At 49.7% G+C, this 27,485-nt stretch overlaps 1 protein-coding gene across 2 annotated transcripts in view; it reads right to left on the bottom strand.

The window, feature by feature from the left end:
- Nucleotides 1–27,485, bottom strand: part of NLGN2 (neuroligin 2) — a 46,475-nt gene that overhangs the window by 4,330 nt on the left and 14,660 nt on the right. For both annotated transcript variants that reach the window (XM_060255879.1, XM_060255878.1), the window contains 3 exons: nt 18,874–19,023; nt 12,952–13,137; nt 10,254–11,043 (listed from right to left, as the gene is read on the bottom strand). In XM_060255879.1, coding sequence (XP_060111862.1) covers nt 10,254–11,043; nt 12,952–13,137; nt 18,874–19,023 — 1,126 coding nt within the window. The remainder of the gene's footprint in view (nt 1–10,253; nt 11,044–12,951; nt 13,138–18,873; nt 19,024–27,485) is intronic.

Genomic DNA, 27,485 nt, shown 5'->3' with positions numbered 1-27,485 from the left:
CACACACACCACCAGAAGCAGCTCAGGAGAGGCACAGGGTTCTGTAGGCCAGGGACTTCTGCTGGCTTAATGGTAATTCTCTCTCCCTGTGAAAGATGCGGGAAGGGATCTCTCCTAGAGAACTGCCAGAAATCTCTCCAAGTAAGAACCCCCAGGCCTCTCTGGGAGAGGGCCAGAATTAAAGTGATATAAAAACGGACAGAAGTTGGCAATCTAGGCAACGTTTTCCCAAAGCTGCTTCCCATGCTGGCATTGGCCAAGCCTCAGTCATGCCCCTGTGGGCTCCTCCCTCTTTTTCAGACTCAGCCAATGGCGGCATGGCTGCAGGGCGTGACCTCACTGCCTCCAGAACAGACAGGAGCAAGTCCAGCTGCACCGTTGCCCAAAAGACCGGCTACATTTGCGGCATCGAGATTGTCTCCTAAGGCAACGGACTGCAGAGTCCCTCCAGTGCTTAGGAAACCCTTCCAAACATTCCACTAAAGCCGCTGCTTACTAGATAGGCTTCCCAATCCCCAGATCCCAGAGGGGGACCCCCCGGTTTTACAGGCTTCCCCCCTCCCCCAGCCAGCTGGCCAGCGGGGGAAGCCCCGTCCCCACAGCCATCATACACCTCCATGAACGATTCCCATAGGGGATGGGGAATTGATCTGAGGGTATTGGGGGCTCTGGGGGGGCTGTTTTTTGAGATAGAGGCACCAAACTTTCAGTATAGCATCTAGTGCCCCTCCCCAAAATACCTCCCAAGTTTCAAAATGATTGGACCAGGGGGTCCAATTCTATGAGCCCCGAAAGAAGGTGCCCGTATCCTTCATTATTTCCTATGGAAGGAAGGCATTTAAAAATTTGTGCAGTCCCTTTAAATGTGATGGCCAGAACTCCCTTGGAGTTCAATTATGCTTGTCACACCCTTGTCCCTGGCTCCGCCCCCAATGTCTCCTGGCTCCACCCCCAAAGTCTCCTGGCTCTGCCCCCAAAGTCTCCTGGCTCCACCCCCAATGTCTCCTGGCCCCACCTCCAAAGTCTCCTGGCTCCACCCCCAAAGTCCCCAGATATTTCTTGAATTGGACTTGGCAACCCTATTACTAGACCTGGATGGGCCAGGCTAGCCCGATCTCACCGGATCTCAGAAGCTAATTAGGGTCGGCTTGATTGCAGGCCCATAGCGCCCCATGGGGCCCGGAAGGCCCAACCTCCTTGTGGATTTTATGGCCCCCTTCCCCAAACCTTTGCTCCTGCCTCCCCCTTGGACCCCTCACCCCAAACCAACTCTCACTGAGTACAGCTGTGCATCCACAGTGTTCCGATGTATTTCTCTTTTAGAACAGCGTATCAGAATGATGTTTTTTGTGTGTGTGTTGACATGCTCAAATGAGGGATGTGGGCTGTTTGTCTCATAACATATACTAAACCCACCTTCCACTATACTTTAATGCACCCTGTTTTTCTAATGGCTAATTTATATTATTTCTCTTTTAGAACAGTGTATCAGAATACTTGGGGGTTTTGGGTTTTCTTTTTTTTTTGTATTGACATACTCAAATGGGGGATATTGGCTGTTTGTCTTATTGAATATAGCAACGCATCCTCCACTGTATTTTAATGTCTTCATTTTTTTCTAATGGCAAACGATTATCTCTTGAGAAACCATGCCCTCTATTTAAACTAACAAAGCAAGAATGTCACCTAGATTTATGGCACTTCACACCTACAACAGCAGTCTGCTTTTTACACCCTCCAGTGTTTTTTCAGCCCTGCTTAACCCAACACTAACAAACACAGATCCCTATTTGGGATTCTTTTAATCTGCTAAAAACATTCCCATGATTCTACACTGCCCATTTATATTAATTGCTGCTTGCCGTTCCCATTTTGTCTGATGAAGTCTGCTTAAGAGCACACGAAAGCTTACACTCTGAATAAAACTGAAGTTGGTCTTAAAGGTGCACTTGTCTACTGCTTTGTTCGATAAGTTCTTGGGTGGGCAGGAGGGGAGGCCCCTAGATTGCACAAGCTGCAAGGGCAGCTAGAGTCCTTTCGAGGGAGGGAGGAGGGCGGGTGTGGCCAGGACGTGTCTCCCCAGCCAGAGTGTGCAAGCCGCACACCTTCCCCACTGCTCCCGGTTGGGGAAGGGCACAGGAAAGCAGGGAAAAGGGGAGGGAGCACAGAGATACAAAGAATTCTGAGACTCTTTGGAGTGAAGGGCGGGATAGAAATCCAATATCTTCATCTACCTCACAGGGTGTCTGTTGTGGGGGAGGAAGGGAAAGGAGTTTGTGAGCCGCTCTGAGACTCTTCGGAGTGGAGGGCGGGATAGAAATCCAATATCTTCATCTACCTCACGGGGTGTCTGTTGTGGGGGAGGAAGGGAAAGGAGATTGTGAGCCACTCTGAGACTCTTCGGAGTGGAGGGCGGGATATAAATCCAGTATCTTCATCTACCTCACAGGGTGTCTGTTGTGGGGGAGGAAGGGAAAGGAGATTGTGAGCTGCTCTGAGACTCTCCGGAGTGGAGGGCGGGATATAAATCCAATATCCATCTACCTCACAGGGTGTCTGTTGTGGGGGAGGAAGGGAAAGGAGTTTGTGAGCCGCTCTGAGACTCTTCGGAGTGGAGGGAGGGATAGAAATCCAATATCTTCATCTACCTCACAGGGTGTCTGTTGTGGGGGAGGAAGGGAAAGGAGATTGTGAGCCGCTCTGAGACTCTTCGGAGTGGAGGGCGGGATATAAATCCAGTATCTTCATCTACCTCACAGGGTTTCTGTTGTGGGGGAGGAAGGGAAAGGAGATTGTGAGCCGCGCTGAGACTCTCCAGAGTGGAGGGCGGGATATAAATCCAATATCTTCATCTACCTCACAGGGTGTCTTGTGGGGGAGAAAGGGAAAGGAGATTGTGAGCCACTCTGAGACTCTTTGGAGTGGAGGGCAGGATATAAATCCAATATCTTCTTCAAACTTATCTTCTCATTTTCATCCTGGTTTTCCGCATTCTCCATTATGGGTGCCATTGGACTGAGGGATTCTTAGGGGTTGGTGGCAGGAACACCCCCACATGTAAAAGAGTGGAATTTAACCGACCACTTAGAAGGCCGCCTTCAAACTCTCTGAGTACTAAGATTTGGTAGAGTCAGAGGTTGAAAGCAAAATTTGCAAACAGGCAGAATTCACGGAGTCCAGACTTTAAGTACTGAAATACTGCCAAATAGTGAGCGTGTCTGAATTTTGCTTCAGTGTCCATGAATCTTCTTGTCTGCAAGACAAGCATTTGGAGAAGACCACTGCAGCTATTCATCGAGCGCAGAAAGGAATGGGGGGGGGGGGGATGAGGCCCACCCTAACGTCATTTGTTTGAGGCCCCCTTTGCAGCAATCAGGCTAGTACAGCACCTGGAATGCACGCAGGGGCAGGGGAGAGGCGGGGTCAGCGGCCCCAATCCTCATTCCCTTTCCACACATTCCTTTGCATACAATGAAGGCCTCGCAAAAGTCTTGGTGTACACCAGGAGTGGCCCAACTTGCTTAATATAAGAGCCACGTAGAATAAACGTCAAGGGCTTGAGAGCCACCAAGACATAAATGTCAGATGTTTGAGAGCCACAAGAAGGGAAGGAAGGAAGGCAAATAGATGGGAGGAGGAGATGTAGGTGGAAAGAAAGCAATTTTAATTTTAAATGCATTCTCCAAGACACCAGCTGGTTTGGCTTAGAGAAGTGATTTAAAAAAAGAAGACCGCAGATTTATACCCTGCCCTTCTCTCTGAATCAGAGTCTCAGAGCGGCTTACAGACTCCTATGTCTTCTCCCCCCACAACAGACACCCTGTGAGTTGGGTGGGGCTGAGAGGGCTCTCCCAGCAGCTGCCCTTTCAAGGACAACCTCTGCCAGAGCTCTGGCTGACCCAAGGCCATTCCAGCAGCTGCAAGTGGAGAAGTGGGGAATCAAACCTGGTTCTCCTAGATAAGAGTCCGTGCACTTAACCACTACACCAAACTGGCTCTCAAATGCCTTCTCCAGCTGGGCAGTGGGGGCTTTGGCAGCCACACAATATGTGTGAAAGAACCACATGTGCTCCTGAGACACAGTTTGGCCACCCCCGGTCTACACAGAAGTTGCCTTTTACTCCACTCCTTCACAACCAGCCGCTGCATCTCAAAGGCACTTGCGGGTCCCAAACCAGGAGCTGTGGGGACCTGCCTTTTACCCCCCTGGGCTACCTAGACCAGAGGAACCGTGGGCATAAGACCCCCACACACACCTGTGGTCAAAGCACCTGTCCAGGTGTCCCAGGGTCCCAATGCCCAGTCCCCCTAGCTCTCAGGGGCCCTCATGCTGCAGCAGGCTCTCCAGTGTGAGCCACTGACCTCCTCGTGAGAAAACCCTGCCAGACCAAGCTCCTCCCCTTTACTCTTTCACACCTTCTGACTGTGAATTCTTTGGCCTGCTCTTGGCCCCTCGCCACTTTAGAGACCCTCAATCTAGTTATCACTTGGGATTCCAACTGACCCTCCAGCCTCTTTGTGCCCCTCCATCCAACCACTGCTGCCCTCTTTCCCTCCCCTGTCTTTTCCTCCTCGTAAAACGGTACCATTTCCCTCTTTCCGTATGTCCTATGCACCTGCATTGCCCCCAGTTTCTTGTCTGTTCTCCAGCCACATGGGTCATGCCCAGCCCTCCTGCCCCCACAGGCCGACTCCCATCTTTATAAACTCCAAAAAACTTCCACAAAGACAGTTTCAGAGGGCTGCCGTGTCGGCCTGCCGTGGAACAGCTAGATTGGAGTCCAACAACACAATGAAGACCAACAAGATTTTGGGGATAGGAACTTTTGAGAGTCAGAAGCTTGGATTGGAGTTTAGATCGGCCTCCTCTGCCAAGCAGGGTGCTCTGCCACAGGAGGTGGCGGCGGCTACAAGCACAGCCAGCTTCAAGAGGGGACTGGATCAACATCTAGAGCAGAGCTCCATCAGTGGCTGTTAGCCACAGCATATTGTTGGAACTCTCTGGGGCAGTGATGCACTGTATTCCAGTCCAGAGTGTTGGACTGGAGGGGCCACTGGCCTGATCCAACAGGGCTTCTCTTATGTGACATAGAGTGTTGGACTGGATGGACCATTGGCCTGATCCAACAGGGCTTCTCTTATGTTCTTATGTGACACAGAGTGTTGGACTGGATGGACCATTGGCCTGATCCAACATGGCTTCTCTTATATTCTTATGTGACACAGAGTGTTGGACTGGAGGTGCCATTGCCTGATCCAACATGGCTTCTCTTATGTGACACAGAGTGTTGGACTGGAGGGGCCATTGGCCTGATCCAACAGGGCTTCTCTTATGTTCTTATGTGACACAGAGTGTTGGACTGGTTGGGCCTTTGGCCTGATCCAACATGGCTTCTCTTCTGTTCTTATGTGACACAGAGTGTTGGACTGGAGGGGCCATTGGCCTGATCCAACATGGCTTCTCTTATGTTCTTATGTGACACAGAGTGTTGGACTGGATGGGCCATTGGCCTGATCCAACATGGCTTCTCTTATGTGACACAGAGTGTTGGACTGGATGGGCCTTTGGCCTGATCCAACATGGCTTCTCTTATGTTCTTATGCCCAGGGCAGTGATGCTCTGTATTCTTGGGGGGGCAACAAGGTGAGGGCTTCTAGTGTCCTGGCCCCACTGATGGACCTCCTGATGGCACCTGGGCTTTTTGGCCCCTGTGTGACACAGTGTTGGAATGGATGGGCCATTGGCTTGATCCAACATGGCTTCTCTTACGTTCTTATGCCCGGGGCAGTGATGCTCTGTATTCTTGGTTCTTAGAGGGGCAACAAGGCGAGGGCTTCTAATGTCCTGGCCCCACTGATGGACCTCCTGATGGCACCTGGGTTTTTTGGCCCCTGTGTGACACAGTGTTGGACTGGATGGGACATTGGCTTGATCCAACATGGCTTCTATTATGTTCTTATGCCCAGGGCAGTGATGCTCTGTATTCTTGGTGCTTGGGGTGAGGGGAGGGAACAGTGGGAGGGCTTTTAGTATCCTGGCCCCACTGGTGGACCTCCTGATGGCACCTTGTTTTTTTTGGCCCCTGTGTGACACAGAATGTTGGACTGGATGGGCCATTGGCTTGATCCAACATGGCTTCTCTTATGTTCGTAGAAGAGAGCCAATTTGGGGTAGTGGTTAAGCGCATGGACTCTAATCTAGGAGAACCGGGTTCGATTCCCCACTCCTCCACTTGCACCTGCTGGAGTGACCTTGGGTCAGCCACAGTTCTCTCAGAGCTATTCTCTCAAGAGCATTTCTCGAAAGTGCTCTCTTAGCTCCGCCTAACTCACAGGGTGTCTGTGGAAGGGAAGGAATTCTGTCAGTCAGCCGCTCTGAGACTCCGAGTGAAGGGCGGGGTATAAATTCCATCTCTTCTTCTTGTTGGTCTCTTAAGGTGTTCTGGACCAATCTAGCTGTTCCAAAAGCTTCGTGTTGTGTCTCTTCTCTCCTTCCACCTCCTTCTCCTCCTATTATTATCATCATTATTAATAACATTTATATCTGCTTTTGGAGGACAGAATGCTTAATCATTCTCTCTCCATAGCCATTTATTTTACTCTAATGAAGTGTCAGGGGTATGGCCCGGAATACAGGGGAACAGCTCCCACCCTGCAAGACAATGACACTACCAGAATTTTTAGCGCCATCTTTTTAGGTACCCACGAGGTTTTACTGTGTTAAGCCTTTCCCTCTGGATTTGATTACATTGTACATCGCCCTGAGCCTTGCCCGGGCAGGGGAGGGGAGGGAAGTCTAAAATTTAATCGAATCGAGTAAATAAAAAGATCACGGAGAATGGATGTGTTTGCAGGGCAGAACCAGAAATGGCCCAGGCTTTCGGCTAAAAAGCCAAATAGGCAGGCCTTTTTTTAGCAGGAACACACGGGAAATTAGTTCCGGCTGGCTTGGCATCAGGGTGTGTGGCCTAATATGCAAATGAGTTCCTGCTGGGCTTTTTCTACAACCCCCCCCTTGCAAATAGGGATTCCATAGACCCAGTCTCACAGAATAGCCTCAGAGAGGGACGAATGTCCAACTAAATGCAGAAGTGAAGATCAAAGATTATCTGTTGAGGGCCAACAGATAACAGTGTGTGCTGGAAACTTGTAATCGTTATTTTTAAATATTCTTTGTTAGGATTGATAGAACATAAGAACATAAGAGAAGCCATGTTAGATCAGGCCAATGGCCCATCCAGTCCAACATTCTGTGTCACACAGCGGCCAAATATATATATATATATATATATATATATATATATATATATATATATATATATATATATATATATATATATATATATATATATATATATATATATATATATATATATATATATATATATATATATATATATATATACACACACACACACACACACACACACACACACACACTGTGGCTAATAGCCACTGATGGACCTCTGCTCCATATTTTTATCTAACCCCTTCTTGAAGGTGGCTATGCTTGTGGACGCCACCACCTCCTGTGGCAGTGAATTCCACATGTTAATCACCCTTTGGGTGAAGAAGTACTTCCTTTTATCCGTTTTAACCTGTCTGCTCAGCAATTTCATCGAATGCCCACGAGTTCTTGTATTGTGAGAAAGGGAGAAAAGTACTTCTTTCTCTACTTTCTCCATCCCATGCATTATCTTGTAAACTTCTATCATGTCACCCCAGTCGACGTTTCTCCAAGCTAAAGAGCCCTAAGCATTTCAACCTTTCTTCATAGGGAAGGTGTTCCAGCCCTTTAATCATTTTAGTTGCCCTTTTCTGAACTTTCTCCAATGCTATAATATCCTTTTTGAGGTGCGGCGACCAGAACTGCACACAGTACTCCAAATGAGACGGCACATAAGAACATAAAAGAAGCCATGTTGGATCAGGCCAATGGCCCATCCAGTCCAACACTCTGTGTCATAAGAACATAACAAAAGCCGTGTTGGATCAGGCCAATGGCCCATTCAGTCCAACACTTTAAGAACATAAGAACATAAGAGAAGCCATGTTGGATCAGGCCAGTGGCCCATCCAGACCAACACTCTGTGTCATAAGAACATAAGAAAAGCCGTGTTGGATCAGGCCAATGGCCCATCCAGTCCAACACTTTAAGAACATAAGAACATAAGAGAAGCCGTTTTGGATCAGGCCAGTGGCCCATCCAGTCCAACACTCTGTGTCATAAGAACATAAGAAAAGCCGTGTTGGATCAGGCCAGTGGCCCATCCAGTCCAACACTTTAAGAACATAAGAGTAACCATGTTGGATCAGGCCAACGGCCCATCCAGTCCAACACTCTGTGTCACACAGTGGCCAAATATATATATATATATACACACACAGTGGCTAATAGCCACTGATGGACCTCTTGAAGCTGGTTATGCTTGTGGCTGCCGCCACCTCCTGTGGCAGTGAATTCCACATGTTAATGACCCTTCGGGTGAAGAAGTACTTCTTTCTATCCGTTTTAACCTGTAGTAGTGAGAATTAACTGACATTGCTTTTGTATATTTTATGACGATTCTTAAGTATTATATTTCTGGTGTTTGAAGTTATAAGATAATTAGCGGACGACGTGAGCCCCTCTCAAGGTGGGACAGCTTGCTATTGTTGGAAGATGGCTTTGGAAACCTATCCCTATGGGAGGCTGGTCTTCTTTGAAGACGCCTTGTGAAACTGTTTACTTCGGGCAGGAAATAATTAATGGGCTCATATAATTGCTGTCCTTTGAAAGCTAACTAGACACCCAGGGCTTCTTAAGTGTGTGCTGATATCTGAAAAAAAGGCCTGGCCAGAGTTATCCAGGACAGAAGACATTTTTGTTCCCCAATCCAGCCCATTTTTATCCTGCCTGCTCCCTCACCAAGGACCCACGACCTACCCACCCCATTTTATCTTCACAATGCCCTGCAAATTTTGTTTGGCCACAAGTGATTGGTCCAAGACTACCCAGAATGGTTTATGGCTAAATGAGGGTTTTGGATCTGAAGTCGGCACACGCCTCATCTAATTCCCACTCTTGGTAACTGCCTTTGTAGACCTTAACACACATGAACAAATGGAGCAGCCTTCTACTGAGTCAGCCCATCAAAGAAGAAGAAGAAGATGATGATATTGGATTTATATCCCACCCTCCACTCCGAAGAGTCTCAGAGAAGCTCACAATCTTCTTTATCTTCCTCCCCCACAACAGATGTGAGGTGGGTGGGGCTGGAGAGAGCTCTCACAGCAGCTGCCCTTTCAAGGACAACCTCTGCCAGAGTTATGGCTGACCCAAGGCCATTCCAAGTAGGTGCAGTGGAGGAGCGGAGAATCGAACCCAGTTCTCCTAGATAAGAGTCCGCTCACTTAACCACTACACTAAACAGGCTCTCTTACAATCACCTTTCCTTCCCCACAACAGACACCCTGTGAGGTGGGTGGGGCTGGAGAGGGCTCTCACAGAAGCTGCCCTTTCAAGGACAACCTCTGCCAGAGCTATGGCTGACCCAAGGCCATTCCAGCAAGTGCAAGTGGAGGAGTGGGGAATCGAACCCGGTTCTCCCAGATAAGAGTCCATGCACTTCACCACTTAAGAAGAGCTATGGCTGACCCAAGGCCATTCCAGCAGGTGCAAGTGGAAGAGCGGGGAATCGAACCCGGTTCTCCCAGATAAGAGTCCATGCACTTCACCACTTAAGAAGAGCTCTGGCTGACCCAAGGCCATTCCAGCAGGTGCAAGTGGAAGAGCGGGGAATCGAACCCGGTTCTCCCAGATAAGAGTCCATGCACTTCACCACTTAAGAAGAGCTCTGGCTGACCCAAGGCCATTCCAGCAGGTGCAAGTGGAGGAGTGGGGAATCAAACCCGGTTCTCCCAGATAAGAGAGCTCTGGCTGACCCAAGGCCATTCCAGCAGCTGCAGGTGGAGGAGTGGGGAATCGAACCCAGTTGTCCCAGATAAGAGTCCACTCACTTCACCACTACACCAAACTGGCTCTCAAAGACTGGCAGCAGCACTCCAGGGTCTCAGGCAGAGGTCTCCCACATCACCTTCTGCCCAGTCTTTTAAGAGAAGATGCCAGGGATTGGACCTGGGACCTTCTGCATGTCAAACAGATGCTCAACTACTAGGGCACGGCCCCTCCGCCACCCCATCATTACCTCCCCCGCACCTCCATCCTTCCCCTTCCCTCTCTTCCACCTTTCATCCTCCACCCAACATCTCACCCGGTCTTGGCAAAATTGGTCCAGTAGGTCATGACCACGGCGCTCAGCATGACATCGTTCTTGGAAAAGTTGCAAGGGAAAAGATCCGTGGCCCCAATCATGGGCACCCCGAAGACGTAGGGGATCTCATCCCCATGGGCAGCATCCGCCCACTCAGGCCGCGTGTCCGTCTGGCAGTGGTGGTAGAAGGTGTAGAAGTAGACGGGCGACTGATACTCAGCGTGAAGTTTGGCGGTGGCCACGGCAGGCGCCACCCACTGGTGGTCCGTGAAAAGGGCCAAAAGGGTCTTGCGGCGCATCTCGCCATTGTCCCGGTCGGCCCAGTCCGTGTACATGAACTTGATGGTCTCCCGCAAGATGTCCTTGCCTTCCGGGTAGCCGTAGAGGTTGTCGACGAAGTTGGAAATGGTGAAGTCAAAGTAGCTGGCAGAGATGCCGTCTTCGTTCTCCATGGAGTCCTCCACAAACTTCAGGCCTTCTCCCTGGTTGACGCCGATGAGGATGTCGTAGTTGAGGAACTCCCCCTGCTGCATCAGGATCTCTGGGTCATCCGGAACCACGTCCCCGTCCACCACGGGGCCAAACGCAATGTGATAGCGTGCCGGCTGAATATCCTGATCCACCAGCTCTCTGTAGGGCTTGCGCCGCAGACATTCCACTGTATCCCCCGTGTCCATGTGATCGCAGCCCACCTTGGAAGCCAACATGCGGGTGTATTTGAGGGGCTGGTAATTCACTGACCAACTAGAAATGGCTGTGCCGCTCTGTGCAATGGCCTTCTGGAACAGACCTGTGGAGGGGGAAAGAAAGAAGATGATTAACACGTGGAATTCCCTGCCACAGGAGGTGGTGGCGGCTACAAGCAGCCAGCTTCAAGAGGGGATTGGATAAAAATATGGAGCAGAGGTCCATCAGTGGCTATGAGCCAGTGTGTGTGTGTGTGTGTGTATATATATATATATATATATATATATATATATATATATATATATATGTGTGTGTGTGTGTGTGTGTGTGTATATATATATATATGTGTGTGTGTGTGTGTGTGTGTGTGTGTATATAATTTTTTTGGCCACTGTGTGACATAGAGTGTTGGATTGGATGGGACATTGGCCTGATCCAACATGGCTTCTCTTATGTTCTTATGAAGAGGAGGGGAGATGGGATTTATACCCTGCTCTTCACTCAGAGTTTCAGAGCGGCTGACAATCTCCTTTCCCTTCCTCTCCCCACAACAGACACCCTCCCTGTGAGGTAGGTGGGGATGAGAAAGCTCTGACAGAAACGGCTCTTGAGCAGAACAGCTCTGAAAGAGTTATGACTGACCCAAGGTCTCTCCAGCAGGTGCAAGTGGAGGAGTGGGGAATCAAACCCGGTTCTCCCAGATAAGAGTCCGCACACTTAACCACTACACCAAACTGGCTCTCTCTTACAGATACTGGGAGGATGTGGCTGGGTGATAGAAGAAGAAGACTGTAGATTTATACCCCAGCCTTCTCTCTGAATCAGTCTCAGAGCGGCTCACAATCTCCTTTATCTTCTTCCCCCACAACAGACACCCTCTGAGGTGGGTGGGGCTGAGAGGACTCTCACAGCTGCTGCCCTTTCAAGGACAACTCTGCCAGAGCTCTGGCTGACCCAAGGCCATTCTAGCAGGTGCAAGTGGAGGAGCGGGGAATCAAACACGGTTCTCCCAGATAAGAGTCTGTGCACTTAACCACTACACCAAACTGGCTCTCTCTTACAGAAACAGGGAGGACGTGGCTGGGTGATAGAAGAAGAAGACTGTAGATTTATACCCCGCCCTTCTCTCTGAATCAGAGTCTCAGAACGGCTCACAATCTCCTTTATCTTCTTCCCCCACAACAGACACCCTGTGAGGTGGGTGGGGCTGAGAGAGCTCTCCCAAAAGCTGTCCTTTCAAGGACAACCTCTGCCAGAGCTCTGGCTGACCCAAGGCCATTCCAGCGGCTGCAAGTGGAGGAGTGGGGAATCAAACCTGGTTCTCCCAGATAAGAGTCCGCGCACTTAACCACTACACCAGACAGGGTGTAAGGGCGGGGGAAGAAAGGAAGTGGCATGTGCTCCCCACTCAATGTAAAAGAAAAGGCTAGGAGGGGATAAAGTGCCATTAAGCTACAACTGGCGGATGGCAACCCCTCAAGGAGTTTTCAAAGCATGAGATGTTCAGAAGTGGTTTGCCATTTTTTGCCTCTGCAGAGCTACCCTGGATGTCCCTGGTGGAATTCCATCCAAGTACCAACTGAGGCTGACCCTACTTAGCTTCTGAGATCAGATGAGATCAGGCATACAGAGGTGACTTGACACTGTCTGTGCATGGAGAGCCTGAACTCCCTCTGTGGTCTCCCACCCGCGTACTAAACAGGGCCTCCTCTGCTTGGCACTTGAGATCTGAGAAGAGAGGGCTAGTCTGGGGCATCCAGGGCAGGGAGCGGTATAGCCCACGCTGTATGGTATAGCCCGCTCCTTTTCTTCTCAAAGGAAAGGGGACCAAGTGTAGAAGAGGAGCAGCTGCGTGCCCCGAGTTGACAGATCCGAAAGGGAGCATTTTAATGCAAGGTGATAACACCGGAGAACGTTGCCATGATTTGAAAAGACAGAAGAAGAGATGTGCTGATGGAGCCCTTGAGAGGGCAGCAGTTCCAGCCCAGGGCGAGAGAGAGAAAAAGATTACCTTCGGAGTGGTGGGAGAGGATGAGAAGATTGACGCACGAGGCCCCTGCTCCCGAACCAAAGATGGTGATCCGCTCGGGGTCCCCCCCAAAGTGGCCAATGTTCTCGTTCAGCCATCTCAAGGCCTGAATCTGATCCAGAAGGCCATAGTTTCCCTTGGCGGACTGGTCCCCCGTGCTCATGAAGCCTATGGGGGAGAGGGAAAGAAAACCATGGGAGGAGGCAAGGAAGAAACTGCATTTTGACTGGGAGGGGAAAGTGCTTGTTTGACCTTTAAAGCCCTACAATAGCTTGGGACTGGGGTATGAAGGACCATCTTCTCCTGTGAGTTCCTGCCTCAGGAATTAAGATCATAGGAAGAGAGGGCCCCTCCCCCTACTGTCCCATCAATCAAGTAAGCTTGACTGGTTGATACACGGGACCGTTTTCGCACACAGCTTACCTCGCAGTCACGTTCCTGTTCTCTCCGCAGCGTCTGTCGGATTTCCCATTATCTGCGCCGGAGTTACAGGAAATGCTGCAGCTTTTGTGTAGCAAACGTAAACTGGGTTTTAGCGTTTTACGTTTGCGACGCAAAAGTCATGGTACTTCCTGTAACTTCGGCGCAGATAATGGGATGGACGCTGCGGAGAGAACAGGAACGTGACCCCGTGGTAAGCTGTGTGCGAAAACGGTAGGGGTCTTTTCAGTGGCAGCCCCATGACTACGGAACAACCTCCCCCAGGAGACAGTTTTATTCATGATAGTATTTGATTAGTTTTTCTGTTTGCTGGCAGTTTTAAGTGGTTGATTTCAACCATTTAGTTTTTGCGTGTTTGATGTGTTTTATTGTCCTTTATCCTGCAAGCTGCCTTGAGTTCCTGCAAGGTAGAAAGGCAGCTAATGAATATTTTATTGAGTTATTTAAAACTCCAAAATGTTTGCAAACAGAGAACACTGTATCAAATTCTCCTCCCGTAAGCTGCTGATTTCTCTGCAGTTGTCATCCCCTGCCCTATCTCCTTTCAAGAAATACGCAGTCCCCCAACCCTCGAGAAGAAACTATTTCTACTGCCAGACAGATGTGGGACACCAAAGGAATCACTAAGCGGACAGATCCTGAGCAAACCTAATCAGAGCTTTTCACAGAGGAAAAAGAAACCAAAAGAATCTGGAACGTTTCAGTTTAGAAAAGAGACGACTAAGTGGGGGGAACATGATACAGGTTTATAAAATTATGCATGGAGTGGAGAGAACCAACAGAGGCATTTTTCCACCTCTCCCCAAATACTAGAACTCGAGGACATCCCACAAAGCTGAAGGGCAGCAGGTTCAGGATGGACAAAAGGAAACACTGCTTTACACAGAGAACATGTGGAATTCACTGCCAGAGGATGTAATGATGGCCACAGGAGTAGACAGTTCTAAAAGGGAATTAGATGGATTCATGGAGAATAAGTCTATCGGTGGCCACTAAATATGGTGTAACTGAGGGAACCTTCACATTAAGAGGCACTAACCACTTCTTAATTCCCGTGATAGGAAGCAACCACAGGGGAAAGCCTCGGCCTCTCTGCCCTGTTGTTGTCCCTCCTGAGGAACTGGTTGGCCACTGTGTGAGACAGGAGGCTGGACTAGATGGACCCTCACTGGTCTAATCCAGCAGTGCTTTTCTGAGGTTCTTCTCAAGGGAAGGCCTCGGCCTCTCTGCCCTGCTGTTGGCCCTCCAAAGAAACTGGGTGGCCACTGTGTGAGACAGGAGGCTGGACTAGATGGACCCTCACTGATCTGACCCAGCAGGGCTCTTCTGAGGTTCTTCTCAGGGGAAGGCCTCAGCCTCTCTGCCCTGCTGTTGTCCCTCCAGAGGAACTGGTTGGCCTCTGTGTGAGACAGAATGCTGTACTAGATGGATGACTGGTCTGATCCAGCAGGGCTTTTCTGATGTTCTTCTCAGGGGAAGGCCTCGGCCTTTCTGCCCTGTTGTTGGTCCTCCAGAGGAACTGGCTGGCCACTGTGTGAGACAGGATGCTGGACTAGATGAACCCTCCCTGGTCTGACCCAGCAGGGCTCTTCTGAGGTTCTTTGAAGGCCTTGGCCTCGATGCGCTGTTGTTGGCCCTCCAGATGAACTGGTTGGCTGCTGTGCGAGATGGGATGTTGGACTAGATGGACCCTCACTGGTCTCTTGTATTCCTAAAACTGGCACAGAAGCCAAGAGTGTAGCTCTATGTCCCCTCCCCCCCAGTGCCTCCCCTATTCTGTCACTTGTACCCAACTCTCATCTCAGATGATCCAGGAGTTTTGTGCAACAACATTCCGCCCTCTAAGAGGCATCCAGCCTGATCTGATGATGCCAAGGAAGAAGACAGCTTTGGGGGCATTTTTCTCAAACAAAAGAAGCCTGGAAAAGCTATCCATCAGAAGATGCTTCTTTTGCCTTTGCTAAATACTACGTAGATGCTGGACCAATCTCCTTTAAAATTAATCATCGCTCTGTCCCGGGGCCCTTTTGCAGGAGATAACGAGGCCTTGCTGTTAATTATTGAAAGCTTTTTAATGAAATATTAATTTCGGCAGAGCCTGGGTAAATTTCACACCCATAGGGGGAACAAAGATGGGCGGGGGGCTTGAACCACAGATGCATGCAGCCTCAGCAGATAAATCCAAGGAATCTTGACTCCCGGTCTAAGCCAGAAGACCCCCAACGTCCAAGCCGAGAGCCATTTCCCACCCCGTGCCATGTGTGTGCGTGCAATTGTTCCCTTGAAAAAACATTCACCTGGGCACAACGTCCTCAAGTTGCCCCTACTCTTTTTCTTGTGCATGCTGAGTTTCCTAGTGGGGACCACCCCCCTCCACACAGAAGGAAACAGGCTTAACTACACACAATCACTCAATGCATATGAATGAGGCCAGATTTGCTGTAACGAGAGCTCTTACACAAAGCTAGTAAAACACCTCTACAAAAGGAGTGAGAATGCTATGCCCAAGTTTTCCAGCATTGTGAGATTTTTTTAAAAATTCCACTTTCAGAATATGTAGGATAAGCCAACAGACAAGAGACAGCAGAGTAAAAACCAGAGAGGTTTTTGCTGCGGCAAGGAATCCTTATCATCCCAAAGTCCAATCTGTGTCTCTGTAATCACATCAGAAATTGCAAGTCACAGGAGACAAATCCCTTAAATGTATGCTTTGGGTATGTCCAGTAATTCTGCTTTTCTGGTAAGACGTTTTATCAGTTTTATGTTAGAATGTTCATTGATCTTTGAGAACGTTTAAGTACTTTCAAGCTATCTGCCCATCTCTAACTGATGGACAACGGAAATGGACCCAGAGGCCATTACCAAAGTTAAAAGATTTGTACTACACGGGATAAATGCCCAACCTCCTGTAAATGATCGGACCTTACAGCTTTAGCAGTATTTGAATGCATGGGCACACAGACAACAACTATGTACATATGGACTTCTTTGTACCCAGAATCATAGAGTTGGAAGGGACGTCCTGGGCAGTATTCCCTCTAAGCTGTGGAGTCTTGTGAGCAAAAATTCTGCTTTGTGAGCTATTGTCATTAAAGTTGTGAGCTGCTGCATCAATGAGTTTGCTCTGGGGCCATTTTTCCTGAGCTAAGACGAAAACGTGTGAGTTGGAGGCTAAAAACCTATGAGCTAGCTCACACTCACTCAGCCTAGAGGGAACACTGCTCCAGGGTCACCCAGTTCAATCCTCTGCACAATGCAGGAAACCCACAAATTCCACTCCCCACACACTCCCAGTGATACCTGCTCCACATTCAGAAGATGGCAAAAAAACCAAAACAACCCCTCCAGGATCCCTGGGCCAAACTGGCCTGGAGAGAAATCGCTGCCTGACCCCACAGCGATGATCAGCATTTCTCTGGGTGTGTAAGAAAGGACCACAAGAACTAAGCACTGATGCGACCCTTCCTGCCCTCCTTCTCATGATCTAATTCGCAGGATCAGCATTGCTGTCAGATGGCCATCTAGCCTGTTGAAAAACCTCCAAGGAAGGAGAGCCCACCACCTCCCAAGGAGGAAGCCTGTTCCACTGTGGAACCACTCTAACTCTCAAGAAGTTCTTCCTAAAGTTTAGCTTCTGATTTAATTTCAACCCGCTGGTTCCGGTCCGACCTTCTGGAGCCACAGAAAACAACTCCACACCTATAATGACAGCCCTTCAGGTGCTTGAAGATGGTGATCCTATCACCTCTCAGCCGCCTCCTCTCCAGGCTAAACATCCCCAGCTCCTTCAACCTCTCTTTATAGGACTTGATCTCCAGACCCCTCACCATCTTCGTCACCCTCCTCTGGACATGTTCCAGCTTGTCTAGATCCTTCTTAAATTGTTATGCCCAAAACTGAACACAAGACTCCAGGTGAGGTCTTACCAGAGCAGAGTAAAACGATACCATCACTTCACTTAACCTGGACACTATACTTCTGTTGATACAGCCCAAAATCTCACTGGCCTTTTTAGCTACCACATCACACTGCTGACTCATGATCCACTATGGTCCATTAGAACTCCTAGATCTTTTTCACACAAACTATTGCCAAGACAAGTCTCCCCCATTCTATGCATTGAATTTGTCCTACTTAAATGCAGAAGTTTACATTTATCATTAAAATTCATTTTATTTGTTTTAGCCCAGTCTTCCAGCCTGTCAAGATCATCCTGTATCTTAACTCCGTCTTCTACATCAGGGGTGGCCAACGGTAACTCTCCAGATGTTTTTTGCCTACAACTCCCATCAGCCCCAGTCATTGGCCATGCTGCCTGGGGCTGATGGGAGTTGTAGGCAAAAAACATCTGGAGAGGTACTGTTGACCACCCCTGTTCTATACCATTTGCTATCCCTCCCAATTTATTATCATCTGCAAATTTAATAAGCATTCCCTCTATTCCTTCATCCAAATCATTTATAAAGATGTTGAACAAAACAGGTCGCAGGACAGATCCCTGAGGCCCTCTACTTGTCACTCCTCTCCAAGAGGATGAGGAACCATTCGCAAGCACTCTTTGGGTGCAATCTGTCAACCAGTTACAGATCCACCAAACCACATTTTACCAACTTGACAGCAAGAATATTATGTGAATCCTTATCAAAAGCCTTACTGAAATCAAGATAAAATATGTCTACAGCACTCTTTGGGTACAAAACAGGTCCCAGGACAGATCCCTGAGGCACTCCACTTGTCCTCTCCAAGAGGATGAGGAATCCTTATCAAAAGCCTTACTGAAATCAAGATAAAATATGTCTACAGCATTCCCCTGATCCAGCAAGGTAGCAACTTTCTTAAAAGAGATAAGGTTAGTCCAACATGACATGTTCTTGAGAAGCCCATGCTAGCTCTTAGTAATCACAGCCATCTTTTCCAAATACTCAAGGAATAACGGTTTGATCATTTCTGCTAAAACTTTTCTAGGTATTAAATGTCAAGCTGATGGGTTGTTAGTTACCCAGATCCTCCATTTTCCCCTTCTTGAAGATGGGGACAATATTTGCTCGCCTCCAGTCTTTTGACACCTCACCTGTTCTCCAAGAAGTCTCAAAAATAGCAGCCAGAGATTACAGCTGAAAGTTCTTTTACTACCCTTGGGTGCAGTTCATCTGGAACTATATGTATTTGGAAACATTTTATAGAAACTTGTACACAGATCTGCCACCACTGTTGTTATAGCCTTGTTTCTACTTTTGATATACTATTTTTTTCATTAGTTGCTGGATTTCATTTCCTGTTCTTTCCCCGTTGTTTTTGAAATAAATTAATTAAAATAAGTGATTCCCACCCCCCACCCCGCAAAAAATGTAGGACTCCTAGTTTTCCTGGGAGAATGACGTCGAAAGGGCAAGGTAGCCAAGAGGCCTCAGTTCCTCCCCCCCTATCCCCAGGAGTCAGTGGGGCAGGCCTGAGCCCCCATACCCAGCACGCCGAGCCGGTAGTTCATGGTGACGACAATCACATTGCCGTACGCAGCCAAGACGCTGCCATCAAACATATTCCCCGTCCCCTCCATGTAGGATCCACCGTGGATGAACAGCATGACCGGCTTCTTCCCGCTGTCCCGGATATCTGTGAGATGAGAGAGAAGAGAGAGGCAGTGAGGGAAAAGGAGGCCTCCTAGGATATCCCTAACAACAAAACAGGCACCCTCCTGTAGAAATGCCTGCTCGTGCATCCCCTTCATAACAGAAAGTGGTGGCTGTGAAGGAGTCAGTTGCATACGTTGAAGTTAAGGAAGGACGGAGGAATACAGTTGCCTGACCTCTCAAGCTAAAATGATCAAGCAGAGGGTGCCGTACTTTGGTCACAACATGAGCAGACAAGACTCGCTAGAAAAGACAATACTGCTAAGGGAGAGTTGAAGGCGGCAGGCCATTGGCAAAGCCTGAGGAAAACGGTTAGGAGATTTTGGAGGTCACTCATTCGTAGGGTCGCCGTGAGTCTCGACAGCTCTTCACACACGCACAGTTGCCGTAGCAGGGAAACAAGAGGCTCCTTCCATATGTTCAGCCCAACCCCAAAACTCTGCCCATAGGAGATGGGGGAGGGGAGCTGGCGATCTCAAAGTCAAGGCCAGAGTTTGGGGTTGGAGAGGTCAGTGCTTACAGGGCCGACGGAGACTACTGAGGTCTAGGGAAGGCATCGTAAGAGTGGTTGGTCGGCCGGATCACACATCTGGTTGGCATTCACACAATCCCAGGTTTGGGATGGAGGAGGTCCAAGAACTTTTGCTAGAAACCATGACATGGCAACATAACGTTCAAAAGAGTCAAAGGTCTGAAGATCCAGAAGTCAAAACCCCCAGAATTCAGGTCACGGTCGGTAGATTAGAAAGGTCAAAGGCCAAAGCCTAACAGAAACCAGGTGACCGAAAAGTCCATTCTGCAGTGAGGGGTTAAAGGTCAAAGGTAGAGCAAATGCAACTTGGAAGCTTCCACAAAAGTCTAGAGGTTGTCTGAGCTCCATGGGGGGAGGGGAAATGGGGCACCAGAGGCCCAAGGATAGGGCTCCCTTCCCCACAGAGCTCATTTCCACGGAAATATGAAAGAGTGCCCCTCTCCTCAAAATTTCTGTTTCTGTTTCTAGGTCACATCCCATTTCCATGGCAACCTGGCGCCTAATTAATTCACTGCAAGGGGAGAGCGTTAATTAGACACACCAAGGTCTTAATTAGCAGTTTCCACTCAGCCCCTACCCCTTCCTTTCCTGAGGGGGAAGAGCCGGGTAAGGGGGCGGGGCCCAAGGAGACGCACAGACAAGATACAACTACACACATACGCAACACGCACACACCCCTGGGAATACCTTGCCCCCTCCCACCACCCCACCTCGTGCCACACACTGAATTTGACCCATTTGGGTGGGTGCCATGTTCTCAGCAAGATCCTATACACACACACACACATAGGCCAAGGGTTGCCAACCTCCAGGTGGGGCCTGGGGATCTCCTGGAATTGCAACTTCAAGAAGAAGAAGATGATATTGGATTTATATCCCGCCCTCCACTCCGAAGAGTCTCAGAGCGGCTCACAATCTCCTTTCCCTTCCTCCCCCACAACAGACACCCTGTGAGGTAGATGAAGATATTGGATTTATATCCCGCCCTCCACTCCGAAGAGTCTCAGAGCGACTCACAGTCTCCTTTCCCTTCCTCCCCCACAACAGACACCCTGTGAGGTAGATGAAGATATTGGATTTATATCCCGCCCTCCACTCCGAAGAGTCTCAGAGCGGCTCACAATCTCCTTTCCCTTCCTCCCCCACAACAAACACCCTGTGAGGTGGGTGGGGCTGGAGAGGGCTCGCCCAGCAGCTGCCCTTTCAAGGACAACTTCTGCCAGAGCTATGGCTGACCCAAGGCCATTCCAGCAGCTGCAAGTGGAGGAGTGGGGAATCCAACCCAGTTCTCCCAGATAAGAGAGCTCTGGCTGACCCAAGGCCATTCCAGCAGCTGCAAGTGGAGGCGTGGGGAATCAAACCTGGTTCTCCCAGATAAGAGAGCTATGGCTGACCCAAGGCCATTCCAGCAGCTGCAAGCGGAGGAGTGGGGAATCAAACCCGGTTCTCCCAGATAAGAGTCCACACACTTAACCACTACACCAAACTGGCTCTCCACACCAAACTGGCTCTGTACGTCAGAGATCTCTTCCCCTGGAGAAAACGGAGGCCTTGGAGGCTAGACTCTAGGCCACTACACCTTGCTGAGGTCCTTCCCCTCCTCAAACCTCACTCCCCACAGGCTCTACCCCACAAATATCCAGGAAGTTCCCAACCAGGAGCTGGCAACTCTACACTTTGGGCTCCTGACACACTCACGTCACAATTATTTATTTGCCTTAAGACTTTTCTCTTGCTTACGCAGCTCTCTCCTTGCTGAGTCCCGCATGCGCTACCCCACTGCGTCCTTCGCGCGTGGCCCTGACGCACCCCAGAGACCCTCTGCCCAGACCTGTGTAATGACACATGTAACCACAAGAGTAATTTCTACAGGCACCAACGAAGCCACGTGCGATTCCGAGAGGCGCCTCCCCTGAGGATTCTCTGCAGGACTGTGAGGAATCTTAAGAGCGCAGCAGAACCAAGCAGGAAAGCGGAGGTCTCTCAAGCAGACAAAAGCGCAGGTTGAGTTGGACCATACCATCCCCCCCTGCTGCCCATCGGACCTCCACGGGGGCCGGCAATTCTGCTCAACACCAACAAACTCACCCGGATCCTTGTACGCACACAGAGACAGACAGATGTCCTTGGAAGATGATCTTGAACACGCTGAACTCCTGACACACTCACCAAGCTTTCTGCACACTCAGACCCAAGCAAGGCTGGTTCTCCAGCCAAGCCACCCCACACGACAGCCCTGTGAGGTGGGTGCCGGAGGGTCACAGGGGTTTGGTTTGCTCCCAGCCAAGGGCAGCGTGGGAGAGCACCGGCCTCACTCCCTGGAGTGCGCGCGTTTGCATTAATTTATTTCCACTGCTCAACTTATATCTCACATTTCTCCCCGGCTGGGACTCAGAACATCTTTCCACTCCCCCTTCCCCATTCCGTCCTGATAGCAACTCTGCGTGGTAAGCCAGGCCAAGAGTTCGTGAAGGGCCCAAGGTCACCCAGCCAGATTCCACAGGAGTGGGGATTCGAACCCTGGTCACCCAGAGTCCTCATTCACCATTCTGTCCACTTCTCACATACCCTCCTGAGGACTTACGCCCGGGGTAGCATCAGCGAAAACCCACTGGCACTTCTCAGGTACATCATGCCACTTGGGGCAACTTTCAACCCACAGCACCTCCCGTGCTACTCTGGTTGGCACGAACGTGGCGTGATGACGGGTGGCACTTCCACGAACTCTCCGCCAAACAGCAAAAGTTGCTGGACCAGCTGCTCAAGAGAGGGAGGCGACGGAGCCCTTCCGCTTGCTAACAGGACCCCCCGTTCCACGTGCGGCTGTGTCGATCAATGAACTCACTCAAGCAACACTTGTCAAGGCGTCTAGAGGACGCCTTCCTGCATGGGTGAAGAGGAGGAGGAACCCCCGAGTATCCGCCCTGGAAGTTTGCGTGTTGTGGAGGATTTAGGGAAGCATCCCTGATGCACAGAACTGTCGCAAGGCCTCTCAGCTGACACATAAGCCCACCATTCCTGCAAGTACATCCAACGCTCCTTTTAGATGTCAAAACGTTCTTCTGCTGGGAAAGCCCGTCTCCCCCATAACCAGCCTTCACAATGAGGAACCCCCTGCACGGCCCGAAGAAAGCTCTAAGCCAGGGGGTGTCGAACATGTGGTCTGGGGGCCAAATCAGGCCCCTGGAGGGCTCCTATCAGGCCCCCGAGCAATTGGCTGTCATCTGCTTCCTTCTCCCTCTCTCTTGTTTCCTTCTGCATCTCAGCTTGCTTTGTCAAGGTCTGCTCAATTGTACAGGAGCTACAGAGCAAAACATTAATTTTGTCCATTGGCTGAGGCTCCTCCCCCTCCCGGTCCCCTGAGGAGGGAGGGAAAGCGCCAGAGCTTCCTTTGCCCAGTTCCCTGGATCTCATGGGAGAAATACAAAGAAAGCACCTTTCAGACCAACAAGTGCTAATGTTTTAAGCATGTTTTATTTTAAGTTTTTTTAAAAAAAAATCTTTAGTTGTGTTTGTGTTGGAGAGCCAGTTTGGTGTAGTGGTTAAGTGTGCAGACTCTTATCTGGGAGAACCGGGTTTGATTCCCCACTCCTCCACTTGCACCTGCTAGCATGGCCTTGGGTCAGCCATAGCCCTGGCAGAGGTTGTCCTTGAAAGGGCAGCTGCTGTGAGAGCCCTCTCCAGCCCCACCCACCTCACAGGGTGTCTGTTGTGGGGGCGGGGAAGGTAAAGGTGATTGTGAGCCGCTCTGAGACTCTTCAGAGTGGAGGGCAGGATATAAATCCAATATCTTCATCTACCTCACAGGGTGTCTGTTGTGGGGGAGGAAGGGAAAGGAGATTGTGAGCCGCTCTGAGACTCTTCGGAGTGGAGGGCGGGATATAAATCCTATATCTTCATCTACCTCACAGGGTGTCTGTTGTGGGTGGAGGAAGGGAAAGGAGATTGTGAGCCGCTCTGAGACTCTCCGGAGTGGAGGGCGGGATATAAATCCTATATCTTCATCTACCTCACAGGGTGTCTGTTGTGGCGGAGGAAGGGAAAGGAGATTGTGAGCCGCTCTGAGACTCTCCGGAGTGGAGGGCGGGATATAAATCCAATATCTTCATCTACCTCACAGGGTGTCTGTTGTGGGGGAGGAAGGGAAAGGAGATTGTGAGCCGCTCTCAGACTCTTCAGAGTGGAGGGTGGGATATAAATCCAATATCTTCTTCTTTTTAAAAGTTTATATCTCTGCTACCTAATCTTAAATAGGTACACACACGGCCTGGCTCGGCCCAACAAAGTCTCATTTAGGTCAGATCCGGACCTCGTAACAGAAGAGTTTGACGCCCCTCCTCTAAGACCCCCGGAACAAGGTCCTGGAAGCCACGGCTCTGAAGCACGTGAAGGCAGCCACAAACCGTGCCAGGAACCAGCTGAGTGGAACAATTCCCTGCGGCACCGGCTGAGGCAAGCGAGCCCTGGGGTCTTGCCGGGGCCATGGGGCAGCTCAGTGGGGGGATTGCCCACTGGGGATTTCCCCAAGGAAGTTAAAGGGCCAATTCACTCCTGCCTTATTTATACTGATGCTTTTGTAAGCTTTTGTAAGCATCATTGTTTTCCACGTACAGCTTGAAACCGTGCCATGGAGCTGTCCTCTACTGAATTACACCATCAGTCCATCAAACGCTGGCACTGGCTCTCCCTCCAGGGTCTTTGGCTGAGGTCTCCCACATCCCCTCCTTGCCTGGTCCTTTGAACTGGAGATGCCGGGGATTGAACCTGGGACTTTCTGCATGCCCAGCAGAGGCGCTTCCACTGAGCCACGGCCCCTCACCAACCTTATGGATGCGTATGAAGCTGCTTTATACTGAAACAGACCCTGGGTCCATCAAAGTCAGTCTTGTCTATTCAGACTGGCAGCGGCTCTCCAGGGTCTCATGCAGAGGTCTTTCCCATCACCTCCAGCCTGGTCCTTTTAACTGGAGATGCCGGGGATTGAACCTGGGACCTTCTGAATGCCCAGCAGATGCTCTGCCACTGCTCCTCCCTTTTAAGAAGGATTGCATTCAGTAGAACTTCTGCTCTACTGTGCTTTCTCTAGAACAGTGGTCCCCAACCTTTTTGGCACCAGCGTCCGGTTTTGTAGAAGACAATTTTTCCACAGACTGGGGGAGGGGGGGCAATGGTTTCAGGATGATACACTTGTGCACTTTATTCCTATTAGTTTGGTGCGGTGGTTAAGTGTGTGGACTCTTATCTGGGAGAACCGGGTTTGATTTCCCCATTCCTCCACTTGCAGCTGTTGGAATGGCCTTGGGTCAGCCATAGCTCTTGCAGAGCTGTCCTTGAAAGGGCAGCTGCTGTCAGAGCTCTCTCAGGCCTACCTACCTCACAGGGTGTCTGTTGTGGGAGGGGGGGAAGGTAGAGGAGCTTGTGACCACTCTGAGATTCAGAGTATAGGCTGGGATATAACTCCAATATCATTTTATCTGGGAGAACAGGGTTTGATTCCCCACTCTTCCACTGGCAGCTGCTGGAATGGCCTTGGGTCAGCCATAGCTCTTGAAGCTGTCCTTGAAAGGGCAGCTGCTGTCAGAGCTCTCTCAGGCCCACCTACCTCAAAGGGTGTCTGTTGTGGGAGTGGGGGAAGGTAGAGGAGCTTATGACTGCTCTGAGATTCAGAGTATAGGCTGGGATATAAATCCAATATCATTTTATCTGGGAGAACGGAGTTGGATTCCCCACTCTTCCACTGGGAGCTGCTGGAATGGCCTTGGGTTAGCCATAGCTCCTGCAGAGTTGTCCTTGAAAGGGCAGCTGCTGTGAGAGCTCTCTCAGGCCCACCCACCTCACAGGGTGTCTGTTGTGGGGGAGGAAAATAAAAGAGACTGTAAGCTGCTCTGAGGCTCTGAAATTCGAAGGGGAGGGCAGGATATAAATCCAATGTCGTCTTATTATTATTACATTGTAATATATAATGAAATAATTATACAACTCACGGCCCAGTTGCTAACAGGCCATGGACTGGTACCGGTCCACAACACGGGGGTTGAGGACCCCTCCTCTAGAGGAACTTTCCTTTGTGTCCTAGAGCAGGAAGGAAAGATCTTCACTTTAGGAGTTCAGGAGTTCTGACCACGGTAAATCGGCAGGGCCTCTTGTGAGATGAGTCTGCCTGAGATCTGCCACCCCTCTAGAGGGCTCCTTTTCCTGGGGGCCTGGCAGGGGGCTGTTGGAGAAAGGGAGTTCTCTGCAGTGGCACTCGGACTTTCGAACTCCCTCCTTCAGAAAGATCCACTTGGCACTGCCCTTATTATGGTTTTCACATGGGGCTACCTGTGTGGTATGTTCTCTCCGGGCCTGGGTGTTGTGAGTCTGTGCTGGGGATGCAGTTTCCAGAGATTTCCCAGCCCAGTTCAGACTTGGAGCATGGCGTGCAAGAAGGCACTTCAGTTTCCCCCGCAGCAAAGTTTTCCCATCCAGAAATGAGAAGAACTGGTTTTTACATCCCATCTTTCTCTGCTGTAAGGAGTCTCAAAGCAGCTTAGAATCTGCTTCACTTCCTCCTCCCCCCCCGCCCCCCAGGCACCTTGTGACTCGGCAGGTGGGGCTGAGAGAGTTCTGAGAGAACCAGGACTGGCTCAGAGTCACCTGGCAGGCTTCGTGTGGAGGAGAAGGAGGGGGGAACCAAACCCAGTTCTCCAGATTAGAGCTCACTGTTCTTAACGACTACACCCCGCTGGCTCGGAGGGTGGAGTTAGGCCCACTGGGAAAACCTAAGGGTACCCAATCTGTATATGTAGATCCCCATCCCCAAAGGCAAACAGCACCAATCAGGTCCATTTCGGGTTTGGGAAATGGCACTTCTGCTTGTGTTCTGGGGTACTGTGCTAATCCAAGTCAGGCTTATGCAAACCTGGAAATGATGTTCTCAGTACAAATGCACAACATATGGTCATGTGGACCCAGAGGGGGTAGTCTCAACCCACCCTCTTTTCTTGTCCTTTTCGTTGATTTATGGGTTCCACAGTTTCACTGCCACAGGAAGTGGTGGAGACTACAAGCATAGACAGCTTCAGCCGCCCTGAGCCTGCTTGTGCGGGGAGGGCGGGTTATAAATAAAAAGTATTATTATTATTAAGGAGGGAATGGCTAAACGTATGGAGCAGAGGTCCATCAGTGGCTATTAGCCACAGCTTATTGTTGGAACTCTCTGTCTGGGGCAGAGATGCTCTGTATTCTTGTGCTGGGGGGGCACAGTGGAAGGGCTTCTAGCCCCACTGGTGGACCTCCTGATGGCACCTGGGATTTTGGCCACTGTGTGACATAGAGTGTTGGACTGGATGGGCCATTGGCCTGATCCAACATGGCTTCTCTTATGTTCTTAGATTGCATTTTGTGCTGATTTTATCTTACTGTCTTATTTTAATTCATCGTATGACTGTATTTTACTTGTGGCTCTCATAAAGGTTTGTTTCTTTTGAGTGGAAAAGCAAAATATGTGCCCTAAATATATAACATAATCTCCTTTCGCATTCAATACAAGTGGCAATGAGTGCCAAAGGACAAATAACACTGAAGCAGTCATCTGTGAACTTGGTCAAGACTCATAATAATTGAGGGCAACATATTTTTTAAAAAAACAGATGTATAGAATTTCCTACTATCTTACGGCACGAAAGGAAGTCAGTTTGTTAACTGTGATTAGAGGAGCTTATACTCTAATGTGTTGGAGGAGCTTCCACTCTAATGTGCATGAACTAATCCTGGCTAGGGGTCCTTCTAGAATTTCTCCTGTGTAAGCCCCACCAAAAAGAGTGAGGATTTCTGCCTCAGCACAGCAGGTCATTTGTACAGCTCAGTAAACTGAAAATATCAGTATGTGCAATTTTCTTTCTCCATTCCCTTCCCTTCAACATTTATTTATT

Source organism: Heteronotia binoei, chromosome 15 (genome assembly GCF_032191835.1).
Source record: "Heteronotia binoei isolate CCM8104 ecotype False Entrance Well chromosome 15, APGP_CSIRO_Hbin_v1, whole genome shotgun sequence".
Classification (NCBI taxonomy): Eukaryota; Metazoa; Chordata; class Lepidosauria; order Squamata; family Gekkonidae; genus Heteronotia; species Heteronotia binoei.
Note: the sequence above shows the minus strand (reverse complement) of the source record. Positions and strands in the feature narration are given on the sequence as shown.